At 50.9% G+C, this 22,741-nt stretch overlaps 1 protein-coding gene across 1 annotated transcript; it reads left to right on the forward strand.

The window, feature by feature from the left end:
- Positions 1 to 452: 452 nt before the first annotated feature.
- On the forward strand, positions 453 to 21,430 carry LOC119239776 (probable phospholipid-transporting ATPase IIA; the record flags this gene model as incomplete). Its single annotated transcript, XM_037504179.2, has 6 exons — positions 453 to 620; positions 3,108 to 3,221; positions 7,986 to 8,094; positions 19,342 to 19,400; positions 20,614 to 20,665; positions 21,336 to 21,430. Coding segments are annotated over 6 exons (597 nt in total), but the record flags the coding sequence as incomplete, so codon positions are not given.
- Between the last annotated feature and the right edge of the window lie 1,311 nt (positions 21,431 to 22,741).

The following is a 22,741-nucleotide window of genomic DNA, read 5'->3' on the forward strand; positions in this document are numbered from 1 at the left end:
CTAATCTTGATATTACCAGCAACCTTCAACAGCAGGTTGAGACATTAGGTTTTGAATAAGATGCACAAGTTCCAGGCCAGACTCCCTCGGCTATTTCTCACAAGCTTGGATGCTGAATTTACTATCCTGGGCTTCCCCCCTCTCATTTATAAAATATAAAAGTAATAATGGAGCTTGTTGAAATATATTTGCTTTGAAATATTTTTTTAGCTTTGCATTTTTATGAAACTTGCATGAAACTGCTTGAAATAGTCTGGGCTTGGGGACAAAGCATCTTTGATTCAAAACACAGCTTCCTAAAGCCACAGCTCTGTTTTCTCTTCGCAGTCCCGACTATTGTTGCAGACTTGAGTCTGAGAAGGTGCTGCAGAGACATTCTGTCCTGGGTGGTGTCTGGGCGGGGCCCCAGTGGTGTGGGCGGGGCCTTGACGGTGTGGGTGGGGACTTGACAGTTGTGGGTGTGTCTTCTCCACAGGTGCTGCGAGTGGCTGAGATGCTGTGGTGGAGGGGAGCCCAGGCCCCGGACGGTCTGGTTGGGGCACCCGGAGAAGAGGGACCAGAGGTACCCTCGAAATGTCATCAACAACCAGAAGTACAACTTCTTCACCTTTCTTCCTGGGGTACGTAAGGGTGGGGCCCACACCCTTTTTGCATGCGGCAAAGATCTAGGTCCCTGTGTCGTTCCCCTGCCCCCTCGGCCCTGGCCGATCACCTTCCCTGGCCCTGAGCTCCTGGCTTGACTGCCTTCTGTCTACAAGCCTGCGGGAGGCACCTGACCAGAGAGAACAGCCTCATGTTTGTGCAAAGTCTTGAGCTAAAAATGAAAAACATCTTGAGGGGCTAGCATGACTCCCAAAGCACACCCCCACAACACCCCCCCTCAGCAGTGCTTAAAGGTCCCCCTTAGCATCACAAAATACATACTCAGCATAGGGGGGGTGTTGGTAGAAACAAATTTTTTTTTTTTTTTAAAGATTTATTTATTTATTATTTATACAAGCACTGGGTACAGTCAGAAGCGCGGGAGGGTGAGAGAATTCACCAGAGCGGGGAGCAGAGCAGGCAGAAGGACCGAAGTACACTGCTGAGGGGAGCAGCGGGCGGCAGGAGAGATCTGCGCGCCATGTGGGACCTCCTCTGGTGGCCGGGGAGCAGCCGGGGATCGAACCGGCGCTGCAGAGGCTGCGGGCAGCTTCGCAACCCAGTGCTCAACCGCTGCGCCACCAGGGAGGCCCGGTAGAAACAAATTTTAAAAAGAAAAATTTTCAACCCTATCTTCCAGGGAGGACTTGTGTAACATTTTTGCTCTTGAATGTTTCTGTTTTGCCGAGTATCTTCTTCTGTTAAAGTTTTACTGCATTCACCTGTACAACCTCGGATGAGTGCTCTGCGCACCTGGGAACCACATAAATACCCTCCGGGCGCACTTTAGAAGCCATAGCAGCTCCTGGTTTCACTGCTGGGAGGGAAAAAAGTGCTTGTTAGACTTGTTAAGGGGTGATGTGAGGCCCCAGTGCATTACACTGTTGCAGAGGGTCAGCCTCAGTGTTTTCTTCTGGGTGATTTTGACTATGTTCGCTGTGAGCTGCTTCAGCCCCAGCCCCGCCCCTACTCCAAAAACCCCCTTGTAGGGGCAGGAACGACACAGCGCAGGTTTTCTGATCCAGCAGACCGGGTAAAGGAGGGGTCAGGGTCCTGGAGCCCTCAGTAGCTTTTGCAGGCTTTTATTGGAATTTACTGGGTATACAGCAGGCAAGTAATTTATCTTGACTTTTTTATTTACTGGGTATACAGCAGGCCTGCTGGGTATACAGCAGGCTGGCAGGCCTCCCAGCCCCCAGCAAGTCTTCACTCTGGGCTCTCCGGCCGTCTCTCACGTTCTCTCCGCTCTTCTCATGGCTCTGCTTCTCTCCCGGCTTCTCTGCTCCTCTCTCGGCTTCTGCTGGCATCCCCATGACGCCACCCTTATAAACTCTGTCTCTCAGCCCAAGTGTACCCACTCCAAGTGCCCGCCATCAGGCATGCATTTGGGACCACAGGGTTCCCTCATCTGTCCTAATGGCGGGAGGGCAGAAAAGCCTGATACTTTTTCCTTACCCTACACCCCAAATCTCCGTGTCTTAAGTTTATTTCCCAGTCACGGAAACTCTGACGCAGACCAGGCACTATCCTCCACGTCACAGCAATGCCATCTACACCCTCAGGAACACCCAGCCCCATAGCCGCAGCCAGGGGGATGCGCTGTTTCTGCTCGTTGCCGGGTGGCCAAATGACATCCGCATCTTGGTCTCCCTCCAGGCACGGGGTGGGGGGCTGCTGCACTGCCGGCAACCACCTGCCACCCAGGGCAGGATCCTGCTGCACCTGTTTATGGTGCTGAGCTCCTCGCGTGGAGATAGTAATTTATCTTGACTTTTTTATTCAGTCTTACAGCAAAACATTTCCCAGTAAGACCCCTCCTTAAGCAGCATTTTGAGTGGCCTACCTGTCCTTTCACAAAACAGATGGTTTGCGACATGGAACAAGTATGGCCGGCGTCCTTGGCCTGTCCTCCCCGCCCCGGAGTGCTCCTGAGTTTGCACTTGGCGTCTTTGCACTTTGTAATTCCACACATATCAGTGTTCACTGTTTTCCCTCTATAATAGTTTTTTTTTTTTTTAAAAAGATTTATTTATTTATGCATACAAGAGCTGGGGTACAGGCCAGAGATGTGGGGGGGGGTGTGTGAGAGGATTCACCAGAGACAGAGTGGGGAGCAGAACAAGCAGGCTGACTGAAATACACTGCTGAGGGGAGCAGCGGGTGAGGCAGGGGAGGTCATGTGGGGTTCTCCCTGGCCCGCCTGGGATCAAACTCGTGCTGCAGAGGCCGCGGAGTGCAGTGCTAACCCCCTTGCGCCACCAGGGAGGCCCTATAATAGGTTCTTGCTACCTGTGTGTATTATTTTCCTAAACATCACGCCGTGTGGCTCTGTGCGAGGGGGTCGTGTAGCTGTGTTGTCCTGTGTAGGGTCGTGTAGCTGTGTAGGAAGGATTTCAGCAACGTCTCATGCAGCCTTCACCCGCGTCGTGGACCTGCTCCAACGCCTTCTTCTCTCTCCGTTCCAGGTGCTGTTTAACCAGTTCAAATACTTTTTCAACCTCTATTTCCTACTTCTCGCCTGCTCCCAGTTTGTTCCGGAGATGAGACTCGGGGCGCTGTACACCTACTGGGTCCCCCTGGTGAGTAATGGGTGGGTGGGTCCATGCATCAGAAGGTCGGGGCAGATGCTCTGTCCCTCTCACCCAAGCATCTGGGCTGGGGCGTCATGGCCTGTGAAGGGAGAGCACGCCCTCAAGCCAGCACTTCGAAAACTCCTGAGTTGTGAATGTTGAAGCTGCAGCTCCTCTACCCCTGGGATCAACCTGGGGTCACCGGCCATGCCCTCGTCCTGCGGGTCAGCTGCTCGGCCCTCCCTGGTCCGTGGATGCTATTATGCATCGCCCGGGTCTGGGCTCGGGGCAGTGAGGAGACAGAGCCTTTGTGCTCGTGCCTGTGTCGTTTGAATTGTTCTCTGAGGTGGCGTTTTTGCTTTTCTCTGTGGAGTGTTGCACAGTCGGTCACAGATCATGTGCTGCGGTATGTCCAGGGGCGACCGCTGGCCAGAAGCCCCTGCGCTCTGCCCCTCTCCTCCTTGTCCTTCTCCCTTCCCTTTCCCACGTGGTGGCCGAGTACCTGCTGCATGCCAGGCGCGGCCTGGAGATGCCGCCTTCCTCTGACCGGGACCACCGCCTCCTAGGGCCGCAGGATGGAGGGGCGGGAGAGGCCCCGTCTCTGTTCTCCAGGCCTTTCAGAAAACAGGGAGATGGTCCTCTGCCCACATCCACGTGAACCTACGAGAGAGGTGTACTGTGGACAACCAGGGCCGGGCAGCTCAGAGGGGGATGCGCTCACGTGTCACCATGGCAACACGGGAGCATCTGACGTTGGCAGAGTCTGGCCAAGAGACTTCCTGTTCCTGTTGAGCATATTGAGCACTTTGAGAGCAGAGATAACTTCCTGACCCGTGTGAGAGAAAAGGAGCAGGAAAAAAAGGAAGCCGAAGAGAAAGGTTCTTGGGTTCAGCGGGAGCCGAGCCCGCTCCACCCAGAGAAGCTCACGGTGAGAACCCCAGGAGAGGAGTCTGAGCTGCTGGAACCCTGTGAATTCGTGGTGCGAGAGGTGGGGAAAAGTAAAAGCCCTCTGGACTGAAAAAAGAAATGTCTGCGCCTGGGGAGCTGATGTTCAGAGAGACAGTCAGCGCCTTAGTAAAACCTTTTCAAATCGTGAAAAGTGGTCTGAAGGTTCTCGGGACAGACGGGGTGTCCAGACACATGTAGCGTTTGTTCAGTGGATGGAGGAGGGGTTGGAGATGTAGATGAGCCAGGGTGGCTTTTGAGGAGGTGACGGGCAGGAGTGTAGCAGGGCAGGAGCCGCCAGGTGCAGGCACTAGTGATGCAAAGGTCCTGTGGTCGGCAGCTGCGTAGAACATTAGAAGAGCAGAGAGAAGCCCAGTGTGACTGGGGCGTGGAGAGGGCAAAACTGATGTCTCTTCTCCAGAGACATTCTGGAATATAACTGTTGCTTGTTTCTCCTGATCGGTGCCAGGTGGGAGATGATAAGGCTTTAAGGCACAGCTGGGTGAGCCATGGATGGGTGTCGCAGCCCCTGTCAGACAAGCCATGCCTGCACCTCACTCTGAGAACGGGATTCATTTCTTCCATTCGGGACGTGAGAATAGTTCTTTTCTGCTCTGAGTCCACCGTCGTCCAGCCTCTCCCTCTCTGAAGACAGACATTCCTGTCTGTCCAAGCGGCTCTGGGAGGAGACATCAGCCACACCTGGCATAAATTAGCCAGGATGTGGTCAGAGGCGAGGGCTGGGTTCCTCCTGTCTGAGAAGCAGCCTGGAGGGCAGGCCGTGCTGGAGCTTCCGTGGGCCGGAGGCAGCACCACAGGGCAGGGAAAAGGCCTCCTTCCCTGATAAATGAGAACACACAGCACAGGGCACGCGGCACTTGCTTGGGGTCCACTAGGAGATGCCGCTTTTCCATCTTTTGGAGGCTCTGTGGGGCTGAGCTAGAAGCGGGTCCAGCCAGACTCTGCGACACTGCCGGGAGTCAGGAGCGGAGGTCGCTCCTTCGGCGTGGATGGGGTTGGGGCAGGGGTGTGTGGATCCTAGTTTTCCAGACATGAAAAAAAAAAAAAGTTGCAGGATGACATGGACAAAATGCTTCTATTTTTATGACCTCCCTCCCTCCCCTCCCAACAGTGATGTCTCGTGTGTAGCTGTGTGGAAGCCTGGGAGGCTCCTCGCTGCGGCCAGTGGTGATCCTGGAGCTGGCCATTGCCTTTTATTCTTTCAAGGATTTTTTTTTAAAGATTTATTTATTTATGCATATAAGAGCTGCAGTGTAGGCCAGAGGTGCAGGGGGTGAGAGGATTCACCAGAGACAGAGTAGGGAGCAGAACAGGTGGGTCTACTGAAATCCACTGCTGAGGAGAGCAGCGGGGAGACAGGAGAGGTCTGCCGGGCCATGTGGGTCGGCTCCCTGGCCAGGGATTGAACTCATGCTGCAGTGCCTGCCCATAGCTTCATAGTGCTGACACTAACCCCTGCACCACCAGGGAGGCCCTCTTTCAGGGATTTTTGAGATTATTGTGCATGTGTTTCTATTGTGAGTCCCCGTTTGCTCTTCTGCAATTTGGAGAGTTACAGGAAAGGAGATGGAGCAGATGTGTGTCTGGATGTTTGCTCCAGCCCCGCTGTGCTAGCTGACCTGTCTCAGATCTCGTCTGAAGTCTCTCAGCCCTGGTGGGTCTCGCCTGTGGACACAGGAGATGTGCACACGTCATTGTTAAACTGCTTTGTGACTTTTCCTCTCATTAGTCTGCCTCATGCGCCTTTGATTGCTAGCCTAGAAGACCACAGCGGGGTACAGGAGGGGTTCCTGTGGACCCTGGTAATATGGAGACCAGATAATCTAGACACCAAATAATCTAAGATCAAATAATCTAGATTTTTGTTTTTGGGGTATAATCTGTGGTGGTGTACTGTTGGGGTGTAGGTTGGAGACAGGGGTGAGAGAATTCACTAGAGACTGGAGAACGAAAAGGCGGTATGCATGATGTGTGTGCATGTGTGTGTATATATGTGCATGTGTGGGGGCAGATAGGTTTGCTTGGGGGGAGTGTTTCTGTCTTCATATTTGTTACATTGATAACATCCTTTTTCAGCAGGCTCCCTGGCAGCAGGGAGGCCTCCCTCTCCTGTCTTTGCACACACACTTTCCAGTAACATCCACGCATTTAGCTGGGCCCACACAGAGGGAAACAGAAACAGGGACATTTGAAAACAAAAACAAAAGCAAACAGCAACAAAACCCTCTTCTCTGGCCCAGAGCAACCAAACAGCAGCCTGAGAAGGGGCCGGGGTGCTGCCACCAACCTGCGTCTTCATGCTTCTCTTCTGGAACCTGCCAGCTTTCCTTTAACCTCGGCGTGCCCTTATCTCTGATTGGAAACAGGAGCAAACCTTTGATTCTAAGTGTCCAGGCCTGGGGAGGACTCCACAAAGCAGCCCCTCCTCTGGCTGGATTTACAGAAGAGATTTAAAGTCTTTCACATCACGATTGATATATATCAGCGGGCGAAGAGTATGAACATGAAATCCTCAAAGAATCATTACCGCCAACCTCCAGGCCCTTAGTTCTCTGTATTTTTTTAAAAAATGACTTTTCAAGGGGGCCTTAGAAGAAGGGATGACAAGGGTATTTTGTAAGAAAAATGACTGAGCAGTCTTGCCTTTATTGATACAAGAAGAAAACTCTAGATAGAAATAGCTTCTGGGTGTGGGCGACAGGCAGTGCCCCCAGATTCTAGCGGGGATATCTGACCTGGGAAGGTCAGGGCAGGTTCATGTTTGAATGCGAGCCCTTCACATGTTATCTTTATAAAAATGGAGAATGTTACAGATAAGGAAGTCCCCTTCCACTCCCCACCCCAGCCCTGTTCCTCCCCACCCCGGATGCTCCCCACCCTATCCTACGCCTCCCTTTTCTTCCAGAGGTAGCTAACCAGTAGCTAAGGAAGCTGGGAGGCGCCCACAGTGTGTTGCTCACAGGAAGGTTACTATGCAAATAGCTGTATCTCTGTCTCTCTCTTTTTAAATTTTTATTTATTTATGCATACAGGAACGGGGTACAGGCCAGAGGTGCGGCGGTGGGGGTGAGAGGATTCACCAGAGACAGAGTGGGGAACAGAACAGGCAGATTGACCAAAGTACACTGCTGAGGGGAGCGGCAGGTGAGGCAGGAGAGGTCTGCCATGCTGTGTGGGTAGCTCCCGGGCTGGCCCGGGATCAAATTCTTGTTGCGGAGGCTGCGGACAGCCTCACAGTGCTGTGCTTACCCCCTTGCGCTGCAAAGGAGGCCCTGTCTCTCTCTTTTAAGCTGTCTCTTGTTGCTCTCTCTTCCTGGCTCCACGCTCCTGGGTTCCCCTAGTTGCAGAATTGGGTGGCAGTTAAGAGTGAAGACTCAAGAGCCCAGTTTCCTGCTTCCAAATTCCCACTTGTCTCTTGGAATTTTTTCACTCAACCCCTGTGTGCCTCAGTTTCCTTATCTGCACAGGGGCATCTCAGTAACAACAGTGGCCCTCTGAGAGGTGTGGGGAGATGGACGTGCACTCAGGGTGTAAAGCCCTTCAGATAGCACCCCATGCTGTGTTAGGGGCCACCGTCCCTCGCCACCGCCAGCGCATAGACCATCGGGGTGTTTGATTTTGACTCTTAGGGGGCCTGCAGTGATGGTGCACAGGGATGTCCTGTATGTGTGTGTCCCAGAGGCTTGGGGAAGCCTGGGGTTTGCCATGATTTGCAGGGCCTGCCTTACAAGCTCCCTTGTGGCCTCTGGCAAAAGCAGAGGACGGTGGGGCTCTGCAGGGCTCACCCCTTTCCACCCCCCTCTGCAGGGCTTCGTGCTGGCCGTCACCATCATCCGCGAGGCCGTGGAGGAGATCCGATGCTACGTGCGGGACAAGGAAGTCAACTCGCAGGTCTACAGCCGGCTCACAGCAAGAGGTCAGGCTCGGGCGGCCGGGCGGCCACGGGGTTGCGGCTCCGCCTTGGGCTGCTGACAGTCAGGGAGCAGAGTTCAAGGCCCTGGGACAGCGGCTGTGCAGGCACCACGTGGCCGGGCAGTCACTCACTTGTCAGTTCCAGGGAGACCCACTTGAGCCGGGGCAGGGTCGCCAGGGCGGACTCTCCGGTCCCGGGTCCCCAGCTGCATTCCTAGGCGTCCTTGGTCCTCCGGGAGCTGGGCTTGTCAGATGCTTTGCTCATCATCAACCTGCAATTGAGTTCTGTGCCTTTAGCTCCTGGGTGGCTCGTCCCTTTGCCAGACAGGCAGAGGCGGATGGAGGCCCCCTCTGTTCAGGCGGAGGCTTCATCTCTGTCCTGAAAGGGAGCCCAGCTGAAGAGCTAGTCTTTCCACGTGACCAAGCTGAGTGTTTTTTGGCTTTAGTTTTGGGGGGAAAAGTACCAGATTGACATAAATACTACGTTCCTCCAGATTTCTTTGAAGGCATGTTATAAATTCAGGTAACTGAAGAATGGAGAGCCTCTAGCTTAGCTCAAAGCTTACCTTTAGTCACGAAGCTCCTTGAAAGGAGTTTTTCAATGGCAGAATTTGAGAAACCCACCCAGGACCCCATCCGAGCAGCCACGAAACCCCTGGCCGGTGTAACATGTGTCTCTGACTACTAATTCTGCACAGTTACGACCAGAAAGGAGAGAGTGGCCCCAGTTCAGAGACTACAGATCCCATTCAGAATTCAGATGGGACAGGCTGAGGGGATAACAGTGGTGCCTGCCGGAGATGGAGGCTTGTGGAAGAGGCAGACGGCCGGTGGCACCCGGGCCATGGTAGCGAGTGCTTATGGAAGCCCTTATGGTTGCTGGGCTTTGCATGGGATTTTCCTTCAGAGGAGTATGTTTGGGCTCCAAAGAGAAAGCAGTTGACATTTAAATAAATTCCTGGAGGGGGGGGCATGAAAATATTTTGTTGTGGTGCATTTGAATAGGTCTTCTTAGTTGGTGGTCTTATGGGAGGGGGCGGGATTTAGAGTTGGCATGGAAATGCTTTATTATTGCTAAACTACTGTATTTAGCACATTTTGCTGCCCGGGTGAAAAAACCCAGGCTAATCTTTGCAAAGGCAGGTGGTCTGTGCTTTCCACGTGGGTAATCAGAAGACCCCGCTGGAGGGTGTTGTTTTTGTGGCTTGTGTATATTAAATCCCCCACTGATAACATATTCTTACGAAAACATTTCCAATGCTAGGCAACCGACAAAAGCCCCGTGGAGGGGTGCAGAGGGTCTATTGAGGGTGTGGGAGGAGGGGCCTGGCCTCATTCATCCCGCTGCTCTCGCTCTGCCCTGTCTTTGGGGCTTTTCATATTGCGATTGCTTTTCCCCTGAGTGGTTTTCCTGCCCTCCCCCACAGCCTTCCTTTCCAGCTCCTGCTTTAACTTCTCGCAGTTTTTGAAAAGAGCCTTAGGAGAATGGGCAGATGGCTCGAGCATTAAAAACGTGTCTCCCTTTGTCGGTGGCCTTTGTGGCCGTGGTTTCGGGTGTCATGCCAGTGCCCAGCCGTGAAAGGCAGGCCAGGGTTCTAAAGGTGAATCTGGCCCCCACCCTCTCCCCTAAACACTGAAGAAACTTTCGGCTTTGAAAGTGATGGAGGTGAGTTTAGTTATTTGATAGACTTCTGGGAGGCAGGGCCCGAGGAACAAGCCCAAAGTGGGAGATTTCAGTGAGAAGGAAGGGAAAAAAAAAGGTTTTTTTGGACCTTACTAATTAATGACATAAGACTATTCTAGAGTGAATCTTTTCCCCAGGATCTTTCTTTATTAAGTTCAAAATCAAAATGAGACAAATATTCATTCACGCAGGAATGAATGAAATCTTAATGTACATCCAACACTATTTCTGGAGTTAAAAAAATGCTCAGAACGCAAGACATCAGTTGATTCCCAGGCATGATATTTGGCTACATTCAGCATCATTTCCTGATTAATCGTGTCAGTACTTGTATGAATACAGTTTTTAAAAGTTTGATAATAATTTCTAATTAGCAAACAGTTACAGAATCAGTGGAAACCTCCTCTGTCTCTCTCACTCAGATTCCTCAAGTGTCAGTGCTTTGCCAAGCTTGCTTTTTAATATTCTCTCTTAACCACGAAACGGGATTTAGTTCTGAGCTTTCCTGCTACTCCTCAGTAACCTCATTCACCTTTAAGTCCTGGTAGGACATTTCTCCTAACATGACCCCGCCCTGATCCACAGCAGGAGTTCAGCAATGTGCAACAGTGCATTACTTGTAATCTAAACCACGTCCTGACCCAGACTTGAACACTTATCTCTAAAGTCCTAGTGTGACCTTTCTGTCCCTGGCCCAGACATCGTCCAGTGGACGCCTGCACTTGGCTGTCCTTTGCCCAGGGCCTCTGCTCCCCTAGCACGGCCCCTGGGTTTTCTGTGTCTTCCAGTGACATTGACATTTTTGAGAAGCCTAGGCCAGTTTTAGCTTTGTCCCTCAGTTGTGTCTGAGGTCTCAGAATTAGCTTCACGATACGTGTTTTTAGTAGGAGTTAATTCAAGGATGCCAGTGATAGCGGGTCCTGTTGGGAGCTACCTAGGGCTCAGAGGCTTCTGTTAATCACAATGAAAAAAAATGGCAAACCTTGGGAAAAAAAGAATTGAATTTTAAACAATTGAATTAAAAGCCCTAATAATGAGGAACTCACTCCTGGGAAGAAAAGTGGATGACAGGTTTCCCTTTTTATTAAATTGCTGTTTCCAACATTTTAGATCATTTTATTTCATTCAAGGTTTATCTAAGACAATATACCAGTTGGATTAATTTTTCACAAAATTTTCAGGGTTTAATAAGTACATGTTGTATTTTATAATGAAATGAGCCACACAAAAATGACCCTCTGTTCATTGTTTTGAGTGTATTTGAGACGGTCATGTCCTGGTCTGTGATAGGTTTCTGTATTACAGGATAAACATGAGGGACTAGGGCTTCAGGGACTTCACAGTCCAGCAAGATATCTCTGTGTGTGAATAGAGACATTTTTTTTTTAGATTTATTTATGCATATAAGAGTTGGGGTGTAGGCTAGAGGCATGTGGGGGGTGAGAGGATTCACCAGAGACAGAGTGGGGAGCAAAACAGGCAGATCTACTGAAATACACTGCTGAGGGAGCAGCGGGCAAGACAGGAGAGGTCTGCTGCACCATGTGGGTAGCTCCCTAGCTGGGAATCAAACTCCTGCTGCAGTGGCTGTCGATTGCTTCCTAGTGCTGAGACTTAACCCCTTGCGCCACCAGGGAGGCTCTGAATAGACAATTTAAAAAGGTGACCGGACTTTGCCCTATAATGGTGTGAACACGAGGGTCCTTATTGCCAGTGTCCCTTTTCACAGCCACTGCTTTCCTGGCTCTGAGTTTGCCCTGCCTGGGTTCCAAGTCTTGCTTCCACCTCCTCCCTGCTGTGTGGGCAGACCCTTATCCTGTCAGTAAGCTGGGGATAATAATAGTGCCTCCCTAAGAAAGTTGCTGTAAATGTAACTCTTGTATGGGAAGAACTCAGGGTGGTACGTGGGATTCAGTGTGCTCAGGGAAGGCCTTGCAGTGGGGGTTCATTAAGAGTTGGGGTTAGGGGAGCCCCTCAGAGGAGCTAATGATATCTCCCCAGAAGAGGTGGCCTTTATTCTCAGTCTACATGGTTTGTGGTGCCCAGTGCAGAACGAACATGCAGGTCTCTGTTCAAAATCAAGATTGTCAAGGTTGCAAAGGTGAAACCAAGTATAGGAGCCTTTTGCACTCGGGGTTCTGTGCCAGCTTCCAGGTCATGTGCCCATGAGGAAGCCCTGGTGAATGGTTCTCCAAGGGCCGGAGGTCTCAGTGGCTGGGGTGGTGGGGTACAGACCTCAGTTCAGGCTCTATCTTGTTCTTCCCAAGTAGGCCGTGTTTCCTGACCTCCCCCTCCTGGGAGAACAGAAGAACAGACCACATAGGCCAGTGACGCTCTGGGAAGGAGTGATTCTGTGACCAGGGAGTCTGTACCTGGGAGGCGGCTTGGGAGAAGTTTGGAAAATGCTGTCAAATTGAGACACACAGGCCCTCCCCGGTGGCGCAGTGGGTTGAGCGCATCGCTGTGAAGCTGTCCACAGCCTCTGCAGCACCGGTTTGATTCCCAGCCTGCCAGGGAGATTCCCACATGGTGCAGCAGACCTCTCCTGCCTCGCCCGCTGCTCCCCTCAGCAGTGTACTTTGGTCCTTCTGCCTGTTCTGCTCCCTGCTCTGTCTCTGGTAAATTCTCTCACCCACCTCCCCGCACCTCTGGCCTGTACCCCAGTGCTTGTATAAATAAATAAATCTTAAAAAAAAAAATTGAGGTGTGGAAGGGAAAGCAGACAGATTTCTGTCCAGAAGTCAGTCAGGTACTAGACTGGGCCTAGGGTATAGGATTTTGAGCAGCCTTGCGGAGGTAGCTTTTACAGATGGGGAGTTGGGGTCCACAGGGAGGTCCCATGTCGCCATGAGGGAGCAGGGGGAGCCAGCCCAGGTTGTGAACCTGCTCCGTGCCCAGATCCGAGCCCTCTGGAGAGGGTGGTGCGAGGATGGCTGCAGCCTCAGCCTTCATGGGCTTGCCAAGGGGGGGCGTCTGCAACTTCACATTTCTGTGTCCAGGGGAGCCCGTCAGTCCCTCCTCGTTGTAGGATGGATGGACTGTTGCAGACCACATAGAAGTCATGCTTTCGGATAAATGCGCTTCCCCTTTCCTCCTACTTGAAATCCACATTGAAACATGATGAGAGTTTCTTAAGCCTCAGTGAGCTTTATGGCTTGAATTATAGCGTCTCTTTCCAAATGACCAGCGTTCAACAGCTTTGGAAATACTAACCCATGAAGGGAGGATCTGAAGTGCCAGCACCTCCAGCAGGATGTAATGTTGTTCCTTGAAATATTCAGTTTGGGTCAGAAGGAATAGTTAGTAAAGGAATTTTTTTCCCCTTGATATTTGTCTTCCCCAAAGGAAAAGCTTCGTGTGTGTGTGTGTGGGGGGGGGGGGGAGGGGTGTTCTGTGTTGACTTTCACATGTGGGGGATGGGGTGTGAGGGGGTAGTGGGATCTGCATTTTCCTAACATGAATTCCATGGGTCTGTCATACCTGGTGGTTTTCCCAGACTCATTTGTGATCCGGGGCTCAATGAAGCAAGAGGATCACTAGCCTTAAAAGAAAGTGCAAACAGGAGCATCATTAACACAGTTGCTGCTGCTGCTGCTGCTGCTGCTGCTGCTGCTTCCGCTTCCCCGCTGGGGACATTGGGCACTTGCGGGGAGCCTGATCCCTAAGCCCAGGTCTGTGGCAGGGGAAATCCCACCCACTTCCACTGTCCAGTGCACATGGCCTGAAAGCCCAGCTGACCGTCACCCCCTCCAGCCTCCCTGGGGGCAGAGCAGCCTTGAAGAGCTCACCTCCTTTTGAAAGTGGTGGCTCTTTGTCAGCTTTCCTCACCATCTACTTTGGGCCATTCTTTAGGATTGCAGTGAACGTGGCTTGTTTTTGAGATCCCAGGACATGCTTTTCTTTTGGGGAGTTGTGTCCCACTGAGTCCTCGGGCAGGGAGGGTCGATGCGCTCGTCAGCAGGGGACGGTAATCCTGAACGCAAGTACCATGTGGGTTTTCAAGACAAACAGGCACGAGGGAATACTTGATTCTCGCTTTATAAAAAGGCTTTTGAGAGGAGAATTACAGTGCTGATCTTTCTGTGTTCACTGCGGCAGAAGTATCCCCAAGTTTCTTTACAGAGGATCTTAGAGTTCACTGAGCGAAGGATCCCCAAGTTTCCTTAAGATTCGGAACCTCATTTTATTTTATTATTTTTTTAAGATTTATTTATACAAGCACTGGGTACAGTCAGAAGCACAGGAAGGTGAGAGAATTCACCAGAGCCAGAGCGGAGAGCAGAACAGACAGAGTGACAAAACACACTGCTGAAGGGAGCAGTGGGCGCGGCAGGAGAGGTCTGCGTGCCATGTGGGACCCTCACTGGGGGCTGGAGATCGAACTGGTGCTGCAGAGGCTGCGGGCAGCCTCGCAGCCCAGCGCTTAACCGCTGCGCCACCGGGGAGGCCCCAGAGCCTCATTTTAAAACAGATTCTGCCACTTTCTCTGGCAGATGCAGCGTTACTATTTCAGACCCATGAGCTCCTTTTTTTAATCTTTCAAAGTATTTAGTTTCACTTTATTGCAAATTATGGGTGAACTTATTTATTGTTTATTAAAAAAAATAGCAAACCCTGAAAAAAAATCTTACTTGTAAATTGCTGTTATCATTCCCCAAAGGTGTTTCTCCCCTGCAGGGGGGTGTCAGTCTGTTTCATCAGGATTGGGCACCAGAAGCAATGAGCACCATTTATATATTTATTTGAAAAGCCTCTGTTGGGTGGAAAGCTTGTTCCTTTAAGATTTCAGCCTTTTTTAAGCTCCCACTACTTTAAACAAAGGCCCCAGGAAGAGGCCATGGAATTTATGATAATACTTTTCAACTCTTTCTTTGCCTGTTTTCAAAAAACCGTCTTTTCTTTGACTTTGGATAATGCAGACAGCTCTATTGGAATATAAAAATTTAAACTTTAAACCCATGAACTCTGCTGGTCTGCAGAGGTGTTTTAATGTCAAACCCAGGAAATGTACACAGGCTGCAGAATTCACAACTCATCACTGTCACAGCCAGATTAGAGTGTGAGTTAGAGTCATACATTAACCAGGGCTAGGCGGGAGAGCTACAAAAGTAATCAATGTCTTGCACGCACAATGAAAAATAGAAGTAGAGCCGGAGTGTTGGGGGTCAGAAAATAAGCCCACACACACCAGTGCCCTGACATTTATTTAAAAAAAAATTTTTTTTTAGGATGTTCTGAAGTTTGAATTGTCATTTGCATGTTTCAATTCACGGGAAACATCTGGTTTCTCCCTGCAGTGTAGACAAACTGCTCTTATTCTGAACCTGTCATCCATGAAAAGCATGGTTTGGCCTCAATAGGTTTGCTTATGAAAGGCCTGGGGTCCCACTCTGCAGAAATAAACAGCGCCGGGAGCTGGAAGTTGTTCCCTGTTGTAAGTTCTGGCTCAGAGGACTTGGGTGAAGTGGCAGAGCTGAATGGGCTGCATTTATTTTCCAGAGGTGTTTCCTGATTGAGGAGGAGATTGTAAAAATCTTACACAACTTCTGTGAAGTTTGTGCAAATGCATGTAAAGGGCTCAGAGCCTGGAGGTCAGAGATAGGGGGTGGCAGGCTCTGAGGCAGAAGACCTGGAGGGCATGAAGGCCTTGGGGCTCAGCATAGGCCCCGCCTCCCGGGCTTTTCAGTCCAGAAGCCGAACTGGGTGTTTGACTGGATTCAAGACCCGCTGTGTGATGTGCAGGACCCAGTGCAGAATGGAAGCACGGGCCCTTGTTCCAAAGCTGTTAAGAACTTTAAGATGAGGGCCTCCCCGGTGGCGCAGCGGTTGAGCGCTGGGTTGCGAAGCTGCCCGCAGCCTCTGCAGCGCCGGTTCGATCCCCGGCTGCTCCCCGGCCACCAGAGGAGGGTCCCGCATGGCGCGCAGACCTCTCCTGCCGCCCGCTTCTCCCCTCAGCAGTGTACTTCGGTCCTTCTGCCTGCTCTGCTCCCCGCTCTGGCTCTGGTGAATTCTCTCACCCTCCCGCGCTTCTGACTGTACCCAGTGCTTGTATGTATAAATAAATAAATAAATCTTAAAAAAAAAGAAACAAAACTTTAAGATGAAAGCAGAGAGTGTTCACTCAAGGGTGGGGCCCCTTGTCCATGGGCTGCTCTGCTTCCACCTCAGGAGCCAGAGAGGAAACCAGGAGCTCTGGGGAAGTACATGCGGGGCCTGGGGAGCACGTCTCCTCGTGGGGGATGATGGCCTGGAGGAAGGCCAGGATGGTCCCATCGCTCTCTGTGCCGTTCATTCCTTCTCAGGCTTCTTTGTTGGTGCGGGGAGCTTGCCAGAGCGCAGTCTGTGTCTTGCTTTGTGTGTAAATGGTTGTAGACAACTCAGCACATGATCGTGGCAGGTGAGAAGCGGTGCGTTTTGAGAGCTTTTTCCTTCTGAGAGTTAATCTCAGCCACCAAGATGCTCCGCTCTCGGGCCCTCCCTTCCTCCTCCTCTTCTCCCACCCTAGCATTCCCGAGACAGGGATGTTTGATTCAGGTGACAACGGCCCGTCATGATACCTGGCTGGCGGGGAAACCTCAGCTAAGATTGGAGTCTAAATATAGGGTCTGCTTCCCCCCTTACTTCCTGCTGCCAGCTCTTCTCCTTTTCATTCGTCCAGCTTTGTTTGTCCCTCCTCATTTAGAGCACACACTCACACGCACACACATACCCCGGCATACTCTGAACATGTGTCCTGCCTGCAGACCCGAACTACCCTTTTTTTTTTTTTAAAGATTTATTTATCCATGCATACAAGAGCTGGGTGCAGGCCAGAGGCACAGGGGGTGAGAGGATTCACCAGAGACAGAGTGGGGACCAGAACAGGCAGACTGACAAAATACACTGCTGAGGGGAGCAGCGGGGAGACAGGAGAGGTCTGCTGCGCCCTGTGGGTCAGCAACCTGGCTGGGATCGAACTCAAACTGCAGTGGCTGCAGATAGCTTCATGGTGCTGAGACTTAACCTCTTGTGCCACCAGGGAGGCCCCTGAACTGCCCATTTTTGATTGCCAAAAAATTTAGGGCCAAACCTAGATCAATAGATTTGGAGGTTCTTCACCCCCTTAAATATGAAAATGCTAATGAGGGAGCCACCTACAGAACACAGGTAACCCGCCCCCCCCATGGGACTCCTGCTGTCCTGAGCTGGAGCAGGCCCTGCTGACGGTGCCCAAGTAGAGTAGGGTGCCTGCCTGAGGCGCAGCCTTCTAGGGCCAGAAACCGCTCTGCAAACACAGCAGATTAAGGGGTTTTGTTGAGGTAGACCAGATGGATGGAGAGGCAGGGTTCAAATGAACCCATCATAAATCAGGACTCAGTGGTAGCAGGGGTAAGTCTGGGTCTGGGCCTGACCCTTAGAAGTTTGAGCTCATTTAATTTATTTTTTTCTTCTCAGAAAAGTACCACATGCTTATTACTAAAAAAAAAAAAAAAATTCGATGCAAAGATCCCCAGATAGAATCTCTGCCAGCCCTTTCAGCTTAATCCTCCTGGTTTTGTCTTCTGTCCCACTAACATACACACAGGTACATATGTGGTTACTGTTTAAGGGGAGCGAAACATGCTTTTCACTTAGAGATTAAGAGAAAATGTAAAAATGGGCACCTGGGCTGGGTGGTCTGGGCCAGGCCACCATCATCCACTTCAGTAATAAAACCAAGGACGGTAAAGTTGTGTTTGGGAAAGTTGTGGCAAATTCAGGTGAAGGAGGAGTTCGCGGGCGAGAGGGCCTTGCTGCGTTTACATTCTTCCCGGGGTGCACGCCCTGGTGCAACAGTGGTTTCTGCCCAGTTCCCTGTCGCCCCCTAGTGGGACAGGAAGAGCTGCTCAGGCCAGGATAGAAGCCTGCACAGTGGACTTTTCACACAGCTCTTGCTCCACGTACCATGTGCTTATGTCCCCATAAGCCCGTTGTGAGTTGAAAATACCGTAAATCGAAAATGCATGGAATACACTAACTTACTGAGCATCCTATCTTAGCCTCCCCTGCCCTTCAGTGTGCTCAGAACCCTCACGTCCCAACAGTTGGGCGGACTCACCCTAACTCAAAGCCAGTTTTATATTAAAATGTTGAATATCTCATGCAATTTGAGGAACATTTCACTGAAGCTGAAAAGCAGTCTGTGCAGTACTGGCTGTTTACCCTCATGATTCATAACTGGTGGGACTGTGGCTCCCTGATAACGCCCAGGATGTGACAGCGCAGGGTTGCTGATCGTGAGCCCAGGACAAGGTTAAAGTTGAAAGTACGGTTTCTACTGAATGCAGTGGCTTTTGCACTGTCGTAAGTTGAGCCATCGTAAGTCGAGCCATCGTTAAGTCGAGACATTGTAAGTCAAGACATCATAAATTGGGGACAGTCGGTAGCTGACTCTCCATTGGTGTGTTTGTCATTCCCTTTGTAAATGTGTTGATATAATGAACACTTGGAGCTCATGGGTCTCCCTCTATCAGGACTCAGCCCTTTGAATTGAATAAACTCCGTGTTTTATGAAAACAAGGCACATTAAGTGCTCACGAGATCCTCAGTCTGGGAGGGTCTAGAATTTTGCAGAGCAACCTGCTGCATGCTTGGTAGAAATCATTAGGGTTTGTGTGCCTCTTTTAGTGCCAGGTCTACTTACTGTTTTCCTGACATTTAACTAAGTACAAAGATTAGTTAAAATCAAACCCTATGGAACCGGTGAGAGCTATTTCTATAGAAATAATTGGCCTCCTTTGAAAAATCTCAGTGGTGGTGAGTTACTAAAAAGACACATAATATTAAATTGTGTGAAAAGCATAAACTGTTGTGAAAAATTATAGAAATCTAGAGTAGTGCACTCAGATTATTTTGCTAGCATTTGCCAGTTATTTTAAAGCTAAAGACACTGGATGTCATCTTTTCTTCCATCCTCCTGAGTCCATGGGGTGTGGATGCTGGTGCCGACGGGTTCTACCTGTGAGAACACCCCCAACCTACATTCCTCACCGAAGCTGGGAGAGAATAACACCTTCTCTGGGGTCTTCACAGCGCCCAGCTGTGAAGCTCAGAATTAGTGTTTAATGGCAGCTGCTTTTGCTTAACCAGATAAACATCCTCGGAGTTCTATAGTTTGATCATGCCTCTATAAACAAAATTAAAATGACAAAATCTGTCACTTTGGGTTAGCATCTTTCTTTTGGGGGGTGGTGAAAAATAAGAGGGGACCTTCTACCCCTCATGATCTCATGATCAGTTTCTTCCCTATTTATGTCTTCTGTTTTGAGGTTGAGTGAATCTCTGAGTACTGACCTAGGACAGCTTCTAAGGCCCCATAGACAGAGGACTGTACTTGAGGGTGTGACTGCCAGTGTTCTGGGTGCGGGGGTGGGGGGCAGTCTCTGCAGCAGGTGCCCTCCTTAGAGAGGCAGCAGGGATGATGCTGTTGGGGGTGGGAAGCCTTTTGGGGTGTCCTGTTTGGCTGGGCAGGCCAGCAATGTTTGTGCCCTGGAGCCTCTCAATTGGAGTGAACTCAGACCTCCACACCTGGGGCCTGTTTCTTTGCAGGGACGGTGAAGGTGAAGAGTTCCAGCATCCAAGTCGGAGATCTAATCATTGTTGAAAAGGTGAGCGGGGCATCCATTTTTCCAGGGCGTGAACAGGACATGGGGGCCACACACTTTGTGACTAGCTCCTTGGCAGTCTATCCACTTTGCCCTGGAGACAGTCTCTTTCCCGTGAGACACACACAGTCTTTGTTCAAGGTTTACGTGTGCTGGGTGGCCAGAAAGCCTGCGTCTAGGCAGAGGTCCCAGTTCTGATGTCCTATTTGATGGGTGTGTTTTTGGTTTTATTTTTTTTCAGCTTCTCATAAAGTCCTTCCCAGAAGTCAGCTTACTACTTAAGCACTTAAAAATATTTATGTCATTTACCTTTTGAGCAATTTCAGCTTGCATCTTTTGACTTAACCGTTACACTTCCCTATCATTTTATAGGGTGCAAGGGTTAAGTGTAACTTGAGAACAGTAAGAAGGCCAAGAACACATTAAAGAAAAAACACTGTTAATATGTTTGTTACCTCGGCAGCACTCATCTCTCTGTTTATTGTGTACTCTTGGGAAGGTTTGGGTTCGGGGGTGGCCTCGAGAGTCTGGGAATACGACCGGATTAGAACAGGATTGTGTCTTAACTTGTTTCTTCTGTAGGAAGTGAACTGTGCTCTTTTAAAAGGATTAAATCCAAGAACTCAAAGTCGATTTGAGGCAAAATGAAGCTCTTCTGGGTGGCAGCTCAGAACCACACAAACCCCTTTATGTTAGTTATTGCCGAGTTCTCTGTTCATAATTAAACCCGGGCGGCCCTGGCTCCTCTTTCTTTTTGAGAATGGCTTTTGTTGCCTCCTGCTACTTGACTTCCTTATTCAAATCCCACTGGAAGCCAAACATCAAACTGGAAAATTGGTAGAAGCAGAAGCCTGAGCTGTCTGTGTCAGTCTTCGGTTTCAGCAGGCTGCCTGCGAGACAGGCAGCCCGGCAGTGGCTTGGGCCCTGGGTCCTGGGCTGGAATTTCAGGAGGCAATGGTTGAACTTGCAAGGAAAAAAGCGGGAGGGGGAAGGAGCCTCTTTCCCAGATAAGATTTCAACAAGGAATTAGTAAAGGAACAGCAGAGCGCAGGGTTTGTCAGATTCACAACAGAATCAGTTGCCGAGTCTGTCTTGAACCAAGGCAGACTCTTGAAGGAGGCTGTGGGTTTCGGGGGGGTCCCCCCCAGGGGCCAGTGGGGGGCGGAAGTCCCGCACACGGTCATGCACGCTAACAGTCTTCTTCTTCATAACCCAGAACCAGCGGGTCCCTGCTGACATGATCTTCCTGAGGACGTCAGAAAAAAACGGTAAACATCTGGGATCAATTTTGAAAATAGCCATTAACCTTTCAGTGGTAATTTGGCAAAATAATCATTTGAAAATGTAACAGAAGTAGATGATCATTTTGGAGCCATGAGGCGAACAAAAACATCTTTTTGGGTCGAGCAGTCTTGTAAAAAATATGTTGTTGGTGCTCACCAACAACATAGGTAAGTGGTTTAGATTGTTGCAGAGACAGTGCAGAGTCACAGCTGGGGGAGCACACCAGTGGAGCTGTGGTTTTTCCTCTTGGGGCTGCATTTAGCTTAACCTGAGGAACCCAGGCTGTCCGGTTCCCCAGAAGGTGCCTGTGACCCCTGCCCAGAGTGGACTCCCCGTGCCAGCCCTCGTGCTGGGTCTGCTCATCCCTCTGACTCCTTCCAGCGAGTTCCTGAGGTCTGCGTTTCTCCCCATTTTACAGACGGGAACACTGAGGCTTAGCAAGAGTGAGTGAGTGAGCGAGGATTTGAATCCAGAGCTTTCTGATCCCAGAGCAGATGGAGAAAGTGGGAAATCACCGGGTATTTATCTTCCCTTTTGCTCACTGGCCAGTGAAGGGCTGTTTTTTAGGAGGATGAGGGCAGGAACTGCACACAGCAGCCTGGGGCATCCTGCATTGCCGGCGTGTGGACAGCACATGCCCACCTTCCTCCCTAGGGTCCTGCTTCCTGCGGACGGATCAGCTGGACGGGGAGACAGACTGGAAGCTGCGACTCCCTGTGGCCTGCACGCAGAGGCTCCCCACTGCCTCTGTGAGTAGCTGTCCCTGCAGAAGCTCAGCGGGCTCAGAGCAGGACTCTCAAACTTAGATGCTCAGGGGCCAGACGTGGGGTGGCAGGTTGAAGTGGGGTGGGGCGGGGTGAGGGGGTTAGTATGGGGGCTTGGAGAGACTGAGCGCTTGTTGTTCCAAGTAATGTGGCCAGGGTGGGGGACATTCTCAGAACCCTAAGAAACCACAGCCAGGTGTTACTGAACAATGGAGTCTCTATCCCACATGCACAGATGAGGTAGGACAGCAGGTCTGTGAGGAATCAGCTGTTTGCGAATTGAGTGGCAAGGAGGCAGGACATAAATCCAAATCTGCTGCCCTGATTCACAAAGGAAATGAGGGTACAGAGTTTTTGGGACCAAGGTTGAGAATAAAGGAGTTAAATGCTATGAGCTGAAAAGCAGGTTAGGGGCAAAGGAACATGGACTTGGCCAAAGCTCATGGGCTGGTCCCAGGATACTCTATACGTGAGGTGACCTTCAGATCGCTGCAGTTTTGAACTCTTGGTGGCCTTGCCTCTGGGAAGCCCCATCCTCTGTGTTCTCAGTCTCCTGCCAGCCTTGTTGCTCAGCTCAAGGCTGTTTGCCTCTTCTGCTCAGGCTGTGTCCATAACTTGTGTCTGTAAATTCAGGCCACAAAGAGAAAGCTACATCATTGTTTCCCAGTTGCACCATTTTGCCTCGGTTGCAGGGGTGCCTTGCAGAAAAATTAATGTGAAGCTGGAGCTCAGCACCCCTGCCAAAGCCTCCAAAGCTTTCTCTTCTCGCTGAGAGCCAGCTGGGCCTGGCTGTCACCTTCAAGCCCCATGACATCTGTCTCTCTGCCTGGGCCCCGACATCTGTGCCTGATCCTCTCCCCCTGCCCACCGCCTCTCTGCCATTTGCCCTGGCCTTGCCCTCCGCGGGAATAGTGGTAACTGGCATCTGCCCTGCTGGGCCTCGCCAGCGCGCACTCTGAGATGCTCAGGTCTCCTTGTTGGGAGGTGTTTCAGGCTGCCCCCTCCTGGCTTTCATACCCCACTGGCTCCGAGGTGGTGTCTTCCACAGCCTGTGCTCCCTGCTGTGTGTCCAGGGTGTGAAACTGCACCACAAGGGCCCTGGGGAACGGGGTGGCCAGGAAGCTGGAAGCAGCAGGGGCTCCACAGCCCCACCCAGCCTTGCCCACCGCCCCACCTCACTCACATCACAGTTTGTGCAGTGAGACGGAGGAGCCAGAGTCAGTTTAAACAGAAGCCACTAGGTTGCAGCGTGCCCACAGCCACCCATGGCCCGAAGGCTGACGCCTGCTGGTGCTC

This window comes from Talpa occidentalis, unplaced genomic scaffold, assembly GCF_014898055.3.
Source record: "Talpa occidentalis isolate TD23 unplaced genomic scaffold, MPIMG_talOcc4v2.1 talOcc4.1133, whole genome shotgun sequence".
NCBI lineage: Eukaryota > Metazoa > Chordata > Mammalia > Eulipotyphla > Talpidae > Talpa > Talpa occidentalis.